Below are 12,282 nucleotides of genomic sequence, written 5' to 3'. Positions count from 1 at the left end.
GCTGGGGGATGTACAGGTGGGAGGACACACTTATTAACACACGCAATGGGTAGAATTCAGTCAAACCACAAAGCAGTTTTTCATTTACTTCAACTTTAAATAATATTTGCTTTAAAGATACTAAAATGACCGATTCCACTACACTCAGTGAGCAATTTATTAGGTATTTATTTGTCTTTTTTTTTTTAACGTATTGGTCTTTTGTTGCTGTAGCATATCCACTTCGGTGATTTGATGGGTTTTGTTTTCAGAGATGCTGTTCTGCATACTGTTGTAATGTGTGGTTATTTGCGTTACTGTCATCTTCCTGTCAGCTTTTACCAGTCTGGCCATTCTCCTCTTCTCCTTTTCTCATTAAAAAGGCATTTCTGTCTACAGATCACATTTCTTCCCCAATCTGACAGTTTGTGATGGATTATCAGATCTTAGATTACAGTGCATCCGGAAAGTATTCACAGTGCTTCACTTTCCCATATTTTGTTATGTTACAGCCTTATTCCAAAATGGAATAAATTCATTTTTTTCCTCAAAATTCTACACACAACACCCCATAATGACAACATGAAATAAGTTTTTTTGAATTTTTTCAAATTTATTAAAAATAAAAAACTAAGAAATCACATGTACATAAGTATTCACAGCCTTTGCCATGAAGCTCAAAATTGAGCTCAGGTGCATCCTGTTTCCACTGATCAACCTTGAGATGTTTCTACAGCTTAATTGGAGTCCACCTGTGGTAAATTCAGTTGATTGACTTGACTCTTTGGCGTGAATGCCAGGCGTCATGTTTGGAGGAAACCAGGCACCGCTCATCACCTGGCCAATACCATCCCTACAGTGAAGCATGGTGGTGGCAGCATCTTGCTGTGGGGATGTTTTTCAGCGGCAGGAACTGGGAGAACAGTCAGGATTGAGGGAAAGATGAATGCAGCAATATACAGAGTCATCCTGGATGAAAACCTGCTCCAGAGCGCTCTTGACCTCAGACTGGGGCGATGGTTCATCTTTCAGCAGGACAACGACCCTAAGCACACAGCCAAGATATCAAAGGAGTGGCTTCAGGACAACTCTGTGAATGTCCTTGAGTGGCCCAGCCAGAGCCCAGACTTGAATCCAATTGAACATCTCTGGAGAGATCTGAAAATGGCTGTGCACCGACGCTCCCCATCCAACCTGATGGAGCTTGAGAGGTGCTGCAAAGAGGAATGGGCGAAACTGCCCAAAGATAGGTGTGCCAAGCTTGTGGCATCATATTCAAAAAGTGCTGCCAAAGGTGCATCAACAAAGTATTGAGCAAAGGCTGTGAATACTTATGTACATGTGATTTCTTAGTTTTTTATCTTTAATAAATTTGTAAAAATTTCAAATAAACTTCTTTCATGTTGTCATTATGGGGTGTTGTGTGTAGAATTTTGAGGAAAAATATGAATTTATTCCATTTTGGAATAAGGCTGTAACATAACAAAATGTGGGAAAAGCGCTGTGAATACTTTCCGGATGCACTGTATGTATATGAATGTAGAATATGTTTAGCTTGTTTATGTTTAAAATCATTTGAGCCAGACTGACACCCACATGTTGGTGTTGCCTGCAGACAGCCATGCCGCTGAAGGAATGGAGCACAAGTGACAAGCTTCACGAAGTAGAAATGGATTGAAGGAAAAAAAATCGCAATTCTGTCAAGAGCAAATTGCACATTGAAGTCTTTGTGATAACAATTGGGCCAAATACAAAAGCTGCTTTCCTGTGGTCCCTCCACAGCCACGGGACCGGGTACGAGAGTGATCCTAACACCCCTCTGATGTACAGCTGCAGCACGCAGTACCGTATCCACACCCACGGGATGTTCCGGGGACTCCAGGTCAGTGCTATCCCCCCCCCCCCCCCCGGGTCACCCCCGGGTCACAGCCTGCAGACACACTGCCACGCCCTTCTGGTCCAAGTTCAGCACAGGGGCCGCAGGAACCTGGAGTGCAGACGTGTTACGGCCCGGCCCTCTCAGTGCAGAGAGAGAGAGACAGAGAGAGGGAGAGGGAGAGAGAGAGAGGGAGGGGGAGAGAGAGAGAGAGAGAGTGAGAGAGAGAGAGAGAGAGGGAGAGAGGGAGGGGGAGAGAGAGAGAGAGAGAGTGAGAGAGAGAGAGGGAGGGGAGAGAGAGAGAGAGAGAGAGAGAGGGAGAGAGAGAGAGAGAGAGAGAGAGAGAAATAAACCTGATGCAGCGTGAACTGTCACGCGGGGCAGTGGCAGCCAGAGTGGTGGAGACATTCAGAAGGTATTTCAGAGCGAAAGGGAGAAGAGGAATCGCTCTCACAAAATCCATTAGCAATAAAGATAGGGTTTCCAAGTGGGGGCCAGCTTTAATAAATCATTAAATCTTAATTAATGTCCGTCAGCAGCCTGAAAGCAGAGATTCTCCAGAGGAAAGCTCTGGAGACGTTTTAACTGAAAACGGGATATTTACATTAGCCTCCATTTCCCCCCCTTTCTTTATGTCGTCTCCTCCGTGGTTTTTGGGCCGAAATGAAGTTAAACAGGCGAGAGAGTGGAAGATTTTGGGCAAGCGTCGCAGTAAATCAGCGCTTTTATGATAAAAGCCTGAGCAGAATTTGTAATTGCTCTGGACTCTTTAATTTGTGTTCGTCCAGACAGGCAGATGGCTTACATTTAAGAAGCCCAGGACCCTACCCTGACTTTGGTGTTTGGATCCCTATGGGGTCACTAGATAAGCCAAGCGTGAGAGTCGTAAAACTCTTCAGCAATTTGCTTATCAATAACTTCTTACGGCCATTAAAAAGCCCATTATGCTAAGCAGCTGCTAATTACCAGCAGATGGGGTCCGTTCTGGGGTGAAGGGGGGTAGTTTCGGGGTGAAAGGGGGATAGTTCCGGGGTGGAAGGGGGGTAGTTCCGGGGTGAGAGGGGGGTAGTTCCGGGGTGAGAGGGGGTAGTTCTGGTGGAAAGGGGGGTAGTTCTGGGGTGGAAGGGGGGTAGTTCTGGGTGAAAGGGGGGTAGTTCCGGGGTGAAAGGGGGTAGTTCTGGGTGAAAGGGGGGTAGTTTTGGGGTGAAAGGGGGGTAGTTCCGGGGTGAGAGGGGGTAGTTCCGGGATGAGAGGGGGTAGTTCTGGGTGAAAGGGGGGTAGTTCCGGGGTGAAAGGGGGGAGTTTTGGGGTGAAAGGGGGTCCGTTCCGGGGTGAAAGGGGGTAGTTCTGGGTGAAAGGGGGGTAGTTCCGGGGTGAAAGGGGGTAGTTCTGGGTGAAAGGGGGGTAGTTCCGGGGTGAGAGGGGGTAGTTCTGGGTGAAAGGGGGGTAGTTCCGGGGTGAAAGGGGGTAGTTCTGGGTGAAAGGGGGGTAGTTCCGGGGTGAAAGGGGGTAGTTCTGGGTGAAAGGGGGGTAGTTCCGGGGTGAGAGGGGGTAGTTCTGGGTGAAAGGGGGGTAGTTCCGGGGTGAAAGGGGGTAGTTCCGGGTGAAAGGGGGGTAGTTCTGGGGTGAAAGGGCACTAGTTTTGGGGTAAGAGGGGGGTAGTTCCGGGTGAAGGGGGGTCCGTTCCGGGGTGAAAGGGGGATAGTTTCGGGAGGAGAGGGGGTAGTTTCAGGGTGAAAGGGGGGTGAACGGGGGGTGTAGCAGACGAGCGGCCCTCAGTTACAGTCCGCCCAGCCTCACGGTTTAAAGGTACGAGGCCACTAGTGCGCTTAGGGCGTTCCTCACTGAACATTCAGACACTGGTGTAACAATAACTAACTCGCAAAGTGACTCAGCATTTAGAGAGAAAAGCATTCCAAAAAACCAAACCTTCAAAAGGTCAAATAACTAATCATTTATGCATATGATTACTGTTGATAATTATTTTGCGTCCTTAGTTGTATTGCATAACCTACAGAGACCCAGGAGAAAGAAGTATTACTTTTTTTTTACATTGAATGTCATGTACATGTAGTGTACGTTTCAGCATAGGAGAATATAGGGTTTTCAGATTAAGACCAGAGACTCCTGTTCCCTACAAGAATGACCATTTCTTTTTAGAGGACTATTTACTGTTCTCTTTTTTAGAAAAGCGTATCTGGTGCAGTGGAGTCATATTTTTGGTTTGATTTGTACGCACTGAAAAATTAGATGTGTACAGTAAGTGGATTGTATGTTTAAAAAATAAGTGTAAGTCACTATTACATTACAGTCAGTTAGCTAATGCTTTTATCCAAAGTGACTTACAGTTGATTCGACTTAGCAGGGGCTGGTCCCCCCTGGAGCAATGCGGGGTTAAGGACCCAAGAGCCCAATATGCTGTGTGCATCTTATTGTAGCTACACCGGGGCTTGAACCATCAACCTTCCAGTCAGGGTCAAGCATCTAGCCCCTATGAATGAGAGTGTCTGTTAAGCGTAGATGTATTTCTGTGACCTCCTGAGCCTAACGCCGTGTCCCTCTCTCACGGCGACCCCCTTGGCAGGACGTGAGGCGTGTCCCGGGCATCGCCCCGGCGATCGTGAGGTCATCAGAGACCAACGAGAAGCGCCCCTTCATGTGCGCCTACCCCGGCTGCAACAGAAGATACTTCAAACTGTCCCACTTACAGATGCACAGCAGGAAACACACAGGTGAGTACTAAGGAGCACACACTCTTACAGATGCACAGCAGGAAACACACAGGTGAGCACTAAGGAGCACACACACTCTTACAGATGCACAGCAGGAAACACAGGTGAGCACTAAAGAGCACACACTCTTACAGATGCACAGCAGGAAACACACAGGTGAGTACTAAGGAGCACACACACTCTTACAGATGCACAGCAGGAAACACAGGTGAGAAATAATGAGCACACACACTCTTACAGATGTGCAGCATGAAACACATAGGTGAGCACTAAGGAGCACACACACTCTTATAGATGCACAGCAGGAAACCCACAGGTGAGCGCTAAGGAGCACACGCACTCTTACAGATGCACAGCAGGAAACCCACAGGTGAGCGCTAAGGAGCACACGCACTCTTACAGATGCACAGCAGGAAACCCACAGGTGAGCGCTAAGGAGCACACACACTCTTATAGATGCACAGTAGGAAACCCACAGGTGAGCACTAAGGAGCACACGCACTCTTACAGATGCACAGCAGGAAACACACAGGTGAGTACTAAGGAGCACACACTCTTACAGATGCACAGCAGGAAACACATGTGAGCACTAAAGAGCACACACACTCTTACAGATGCACAGCAGGAAACACACAGGTGAGCACTAAGGAGCACACGCTGAGGAGCACTTTGTGAGCTAACCAGCATCAATGAACCCTTTCAGGGCATTTGGTTACAGAGATAATTTTCTCTCTGCCGCATTTATATTTTTATATTCATAGCAAGAGCTAATGCATTTTCTCTCCAGAACCGAATCTCTGAATGTTATTGCAATCCCAAAAGAAGCAACAAATCTTACTAATATAGTCCATTTTTACAAATAATACACAATACACCTCACAGTAAACCCCGGTTTACCCCCACAAAGTGAGCCAGAGGTGGCTGTTTCTGCCCGGCTCAATATGAGGCATCTTCAGGGCATCCTCCCCCGCCAGCTGAACTGGTGCATTCATAGGTACAGACATGGCCAAATTGATTTTCAGACTTTCCGAGGAGACTGTTCTTATTTGATGCTACAGTCAGTTATGGTATTGTGATTAATACACCAGTAATATTAATAATATGCTAGCTTGGATGAAAAACATGTTGCAGTGAAAATACATTCCAAAATATTTTTTTATAATTACATCTCTTGTAGTGTAGGAGAATATATGGTTCTTGATATTGAGACTTGCTTATTTCCAGGTGTTACAACCACTGTCGTAAGTGTTTTGTGTGTATATCAAGGGCGTCATTTTCTGTTCAAAATTGGTTTGTTATAATATTTCCATCTGGACTACTCATCCTTCCATAGGGACATATATTTTATACCCGGTCATCCTTTGAAGACTAGCCAGGTTTTAGTTTTCAGTTAGGCAGATAGAATCTCAGAATTACATCGATCTGCAGATTTCATTTTCCTTCCCCATTCTCATTCCTATATCCTTTATCTTGTTCCGGTCTGACCTCGCCCTGCTCCTAACACTGCTCTTCACAGGACATGACTGTGATTAATAATACGGCAAAACCAAAATAAATTTGTGAACAGTAAAATAAAAGGAATGCAGATGTGGGAGTGGTATCTCAGACTGGCAGGAAAGTCCCATTTTGGTCAGTACGCCGTAGTGTCCTGTGGGATCAGGACAGTCAGCGTCAGTATGCCGTAGTGCCCTGTGGGATCAGGACAGTCAGTACGCCGTAGTGCCCTGTGGGATCAGGACAGTCAGTACGCCGTAGTGCCCTGTGGGATCAGGACAGTCAGCGTCAGTATGCCGTAGTGCCCTGTAGGATAAGGACAGTCAGTGTCAGTACGCCGTAGTGCCCTGTGGGATCAGGACAGTCAGCGTCAGTATGCCGTAGTGCCCTGTGGGATCAGGACAGTCAGCGTCAGTACGCCGTAGTGCCCTGTGGGATCAGGACAGTCAGTATGCCGTAGTGCCCTGTGGGATCAGGACAGTCAGTACGCCGTAGTGCCCTGTGGGATCAGGACAGTCAGTGTCAGTACGCCGTAGTGCCCTGTGGGATCAGGACAGTCAGTACGCCGTAGTGCCCTGTGGGATCAGGACAGTCAGTATGCCGTAGTGCCCTGTGGGATCAGGACAGTCAGTATGCCGTAGTGCCCTGTGGGATCAGGACAGTCAGTATGCCGTAGTGCCCTGTGGGATCAGGACAGTCAGTATGCCGTAGTGCCCTGTGGGATCAGGACAGTCAGTACGCCGTAGTGCCCTGTGGGATCAGGACAGTCAGTACGCCGTAGTGTCCTGTGGGATCAGGACAGTCAGCGTCAGTACGCCGTAGTGCCCTGTGGGATCAGGACAGTCAGCAGATACAGGGCTTTGGTCTCTGGGATGGGCAGTTTCTCTTCCCATGAGCAACTGCAATTCTAAGAAATGCTTCTTTGTCACACCTGTTCACAGTAATCTCTGCGGGAAATATTCAGAACAGCTAAAAATCCTGGTGACTACTACAGCAAGACCAGAAATACCCTAATGTGGCTTCTGAGATATACCACAAGTATTCCTCAACAAGGTCTCTGTGGACAGGAAAAGGACAGATGTACAGGCGAGAACCAGCAAGATAAGCACTCACTGAGATTACTGTAAAAACCAGCCTCAGAATGACCGTACAGGGGCGTCTAATAAATCCACTGTTGCACATATCTGGTGTCGCTGACGCTCATTTTTCTCAAAGCTTTCTGGAAGCCAGTCAAAAATTAGACTGTGTACTTCCTGGGTGGCAATGAAGGAGTCACGCGATTGGCCGTTTTGTTCTGCCTAGAAGAAACAGTGAAATGTAATTATACAGATAATGACATGGGCGTTTTTTAACCAAGCACACAGACACAGGCACTGCTGTGAAAAAATAGCTGAAGTATTTTACTTTTTTTGACATAATACATTGTCTTGGGTGACAAAAACATGTTGCAGTGAAAATATTTTCAAAATACGTTTATTTCATTTTAATTGAATGTTAAGAGAAGTACTGTATAAAGCTCAGGGAAGCCAGAAAGTATTGTCCTCGTTTGAGGACACGGTTCAGGAGGGGCAGTGGGGAGGTAGGAGGCTGGCTGGTGGTTCGGGTGACACTGTGCTCATTCAATTGCTTATTTTTTTCTCCTCTTTATTATTTTACTTGCTCCTGACCTGGAAATCGATCAAGGTCCACCATCTTTAGGGACATTCCAACCCTCCAATACTTGTGATCAATCAATATTCCTTCTAGAAGTAGAAATTAGGAACTCCCAATCTTTTTGAAACAAACAAAACATCAGCGATTCTTTTGCAGAAGTGTTTTTCCCAAAAAGCTTGATGTATAAATGATTGACTTGTGGATCCACCTCTCCCCATCTGCCACGTCTGTAACTGACAAGGCTTCGAACTGTCAGGGCATATTTTGCTTTATTCACTGTTCTCTATTTCATTTATTTTTCTTGCATCTCGGGATGGGTGGAGTGAGGAGGAGATACAGGAGCCAGAAAGAGAGAAGAGATGAGAGAGCAGTGGTTGGATGAGCTTATGGTGTAATACCCCTCTGCTTTCTCTGATCGCCCCCTAGGGGAGAAGCCTTACCAGTGCGACTTCACCGACTGTGGCCGGAGGTTCTCCAGGTCCGACCAGCTCAAGAGGCATCAGCGGAGGCACACAGGTCTGCTCCCTCTCCCCAGCCTTCTCTCTGTCTCTCCCTCCTTCCCTCTCTCCATACCTCCCTCTCCCCAGCCTTCTCTCTGTCTCTCCCTCCTTCCCTCTCTCCATTCCTCCCTCTCGCCAGCCTTCTCTTTGTCTCTCCCTCCTTCCCTCTCTCCCTCCCTCCCTCTCTCCCTGTGTGTATGTCTATTGTCAATTCTTGCGAACAGGGCTCTTGATTTTTTATGAAATGGTAAAAAGATGTGAAGATTGAAATGATGAGGGGAAAGAGACATCTCACCCATGTTACCTAAATCAAATTTCACTTCATAAGTACAAATAAGACCCATTACACCTTGGTAATATTGCTATGCTGTACTTGCACATGTGCATCACAGACATGAATCACAACATACGACTTACGAAGGAAATATGTACAGATGTTATTCGTTCAGCAAAATACTTCAACTTGCTTCCTTAATAGTCAGAGTAGAGTCTCTGTTTTGATTTTTGGTTTGGCTGGTAAAAATGATAAAACAAATAAAAGTGGCTTAGATGACTTTGGGGTGAGGTTTGAGGTTTGAGGGAAGGACATTGACACTTAATTTACAGCATCATGCATGTCATCGCGTCATAGCGTGATACTGGCCACAATCACAGCATCGAGCCAACCCAACTCAACTTTAAGCTATTACTGTCCCACATAGATATGTCCCCAACATTTGTTCTGCATATAACATTTTTCAGGCATTACGTTATTGTGTAAAGAAGGCAATACAAAATATGTCCGTTAATTCTGAGACAAATCATCTCTCCATAAATATATTGTCAGTGTACTGCCAGTGCCTTACTACAGCAAACTGCCTGGTGCTCACATAATGTCCTCCTGAGACCTGCCAGAAAAGACACAAGTGTGAAACAAAATGTTTTTATTGAATTTCCCTTGTGTTGCTTTCAGCATAGTAGAATATATGGTTCCTTAGTTTAAGACCATGTATCCTACCGAGGACAAGAATGAATTTCTAGGTCTTAAAAGGTTATCATTTAATTGAGAGGTTACTATATACTGTACCGAACACACCAAGTATGTCAACCCAGAAGACTTGTGCAGATTAGGCGTCCTGAGTAACTGCCTGTGGTGGTGTAAAGGGAGGGGCTGGATGCCTGGCTCTGTGGTGAAGGGCCCTCCCCACTGGATGTATGTTTTGTGCTCCCTGTGTGTGCGTAGGGGTTAAACCATTCCAGTGCGAGACCTGTCAGAGAAAATTCTCACGGTCTGACCACCTTAAGACCCACACCCGGACTCATACAGGTAAAACAAGTGCGTAAAATTTTTATTTTTCCACTATTCCCTGTCACTCCCCTTCCCCTGGATCACGACAAAGCAGCGACCATTTCGATTACAGTCGCATTTGACTTGTCTTGTAAAAGCCGCTTTGATTTCTCTACGAGGGACTGCCATTTCCAAATTAGCAGTGGGTATTCCCTCTATTATGCAACACGAGTGGAAATTTAGTTTGAGGTGTTAGCATAATTTAGGTACGAATCATCATTGTTTATCAGGCGTTTCAGTTAAATAATTTGCTAGTTTCAGGCAGGCACTCTTAAGAGACTCTTTATGGCTCGCTCCTGTGCTGAAATGTTCCTGTCTCTGCAGGCGAGAAGCCGTTCAGTTGCCGGTGGCCCAACTGTCAGAAGAAGTTTGCCAGGTCAGACGAGCTGGTCCGCCATCACAACATGCACCAGAGGAACCTGAGCAAGCTGCAGCTGGTGCACTGACCAGGGAAGCCTCCAGCAACGGCCCCACCAATCACAGACTCTCACATATCCATTCCACTTATGGCCTGGGGCAAAGCGGGCATGGCCTCACAGGAAACCAATCAGATTGAGGCTGATGTCACCGGTTAACATCCTGAACAGTCCCTTACCCATAAAGGAACAGTCATTCCTGTTGCGTCCTGCGTCCTGTGTCCTGTTTTATGAAACATAGCTATGTCCGTCCCATTCAGTGGGGAAGTCTGACTTTCCTGCACTGTCCTTTTCCAAACATAATCAAATCCTCAGCTTCATTTTTTAATGAGCGACCGTAAGCATTCTGAAAATAACTTATCAACATTTTCGAAAAGAAAACACTGTATCAGTTTCTGAAAATATAGTTTGTGAAGAGAGATAGTTGTGTTTTTGGACCCAAACATCTTATGGTTGATGATTAAAATTCATCCTGATCTGGACAGTAAATTTCACTTGCACACTGCTGTTATTTTTAATGACCAAATTGTAAAACAATGGCCAAGTGCGGCTCTTTCCAAGGAAGATCCTCTTACTTTGACAGGAACTGTGCCAAAGGGCCTTGAGTCTAGAGTTTGTAAAAATGCAGAAGTCGCACAGGTTCTGTGGCTCTGTGTCATGTTAAGAGTGCTGGTCCACGGCTACCATAATCTCCCCATGGAAAAGAATACATAAAAATAACTTAATTTTTGCTGTTAAGAGTAAAATTGTAAAAAGTATGATGGAAATGTTGTAGTTTGTTTTTGTTTTTTAAGAAAATGTGTATTAATTATTGTGCATATGTCTGATAACCTAGTTACCATTGAAACATTAGACAGTTTGTCATACTTAAGAAATTGATGTTGTTCCCCTCTTAAATGTGTGGAGTATGTTGCTTTTGTTTTCTGCCCTGCTCTGAATTAAAGCCCGCTTGTGGTGAATCCTGGGTTCAGGGGAAGGTGTTGGGTTTCTGTGGGCTCCACTAAGCGCTGGACACAGCCAATGAAGAGCCCCAACATGCTTAACCTGTCCATGTCCTGACCACTCTCAATACACACCTGACAGGGCCAGAGATGAGAGAGTTCACTGCTGTCTGGTTTTCAAAATAAACAAATACTTAACTCATATGTTTCTCTGTCACTGAAAACCTGCTCAGACTATTCCCAAGTTCTTCTGTTTCCCAGAAAAACCACAAAATGAAGAATTGTTTTTTTTGCGTTTTTTTCTCCTACTCGACAGCATTCCCCTCCATCAGAGTAATAATTTCCCAGCAGGAGCTCTGCAGAGTTTTTTTTTTTTTTTTGCAATTACTGTATATTTATCATTATATAAATATATATGTATTACAAAAAACAAAAAACATTAATATAAAACTCCCATATTTGATTTCTGGATGTTGAAGTTAAAAGTGATGTGTGCTATAGAAGTATTATTAGAAGTATTATGCACAGTGAGCACTTTATTAGGTATTTATTAGATTTATTTTTTAGACAAATGAAGTCTTCTGCTGCTGTATCCTATCCACTTGAGAAGTTTGACACCTTGTGTATTCAGAGATGCTCTTCTGCATGCCACGGTTGTAATATGTGGTTATTTGCATTACTGTCACCTTCCTGTCAGCTTCAACCAGTCTGGCCCTTCTCCTCAGACCTCTATAATTAATAACACATTTCAGCCCCAGAACTGCTGCTCACTGGATGTTTTTTGTTTTTTGCACCATTCCCTGCAAACTATTGTGTGTGAAAATCCCAGGAGATCAGCAGTTTCTGAGATACTCAAACCATCCTACCAGGCACCACCAATCATTCCACGATTTAAGTCACTTAGATTACATTTCTTCCCCATTCTGACATTTGGTCTGAAAACCAGTTGAACCTCTTGACCATGTCTTTATGCTTTTATGCATTTAGTTGCTGCCACAAAAATCTGCATTAACATGCTGGTGTACAGGTCTACCTAATAAAGTGATCACTGAATGTATAAAGGCCTATCTGCACATTGTTCTAAACTGTTAAAAAGGATGTGCTCCATTCACATTGCTTTCTTTTTAAAACGTCTTTAGCCTGTAGTGGTTTATCGCCCAGACGCAACACTTCTCGGAAGATCTAGCGTTTCTTAACGATTGGCAGTGCCTTGCACCAGGCTTGTGTAAATCAGCCCAGCTCCCCACCCAGTTACTCATGTGGAAACCGGCCGCCATATCTCCCAATGACAGCGCTTAATCTCTGCCCAGACTTCAGCTCCGCGGCCTTGCTCCCCTGCCTTTGAAGTGAGGTTGCTGCTTTTT

General features: G+C 45.3%; 1 protein-coding gene across 7 annotated transcripts in view; it reads left to right on the top strand.

Annotated features, from left to right (window-relative positions):
* The window catches only part of wt1a (WT1 transcription factor a), a 47,583-nt gene extending 36,489 nt beyond the window's left edge, over positions 1–11,094 (top strand). For 4 of the 7 annotated variants that reach the window (XM_061221617.1, XM_061221613.1, XM_061221610.1 and 1 more), the window contains 5 exons: positions 1,762–1,861; positions 4,440–4,587; positions 8,161–8,250; positions 9,457–9,549; positions 9,886–11,094. In XM_061221617.1, coding sequence (XP_061077601.1) covers positions 1,762–1,861; positions 4,440–4,587; positions 8,161–8,250; positions 9,457–9,549; positions 9,886–10,007 — 553 coding nt within the window. In that variant the 3' untranslated portion in view covers positions 10,008–11,094. Of the gene's footprint in view, positions 1–1,736; positions 1,862–4,439; positions 4,588–8,160; positions 8,251–9,456; positions 9,550–9,885 lie in introns of all 7 variants that reach the window. The other 3 variants (XM_061221615.1, XM_061221612.1, XM_061221614.1) reach the window with 2 other exon arrangements.
* The last annotated feature ends 1,188 nt before the right edge of the window (positions 11,095–12,282 follow it).

The sequence above is a fragment of the Conger conger genome, chromosome 15 (genome assembly GCF_963514075.1).
Source record: "Conger conger chromosome 15, fConCon1.1, whole genome shotgun sequence".
NCBI lineage: Eukaryota > Metazoa > Chordata > Actinopteri > Anguilliformes > Congridae > Conger > Conger conger.
The sequence above is the reverse complement of the archived record's forward strand: the minus strand, read 5'-3'. Positions and strand labels throughout refer to the sequence as shown.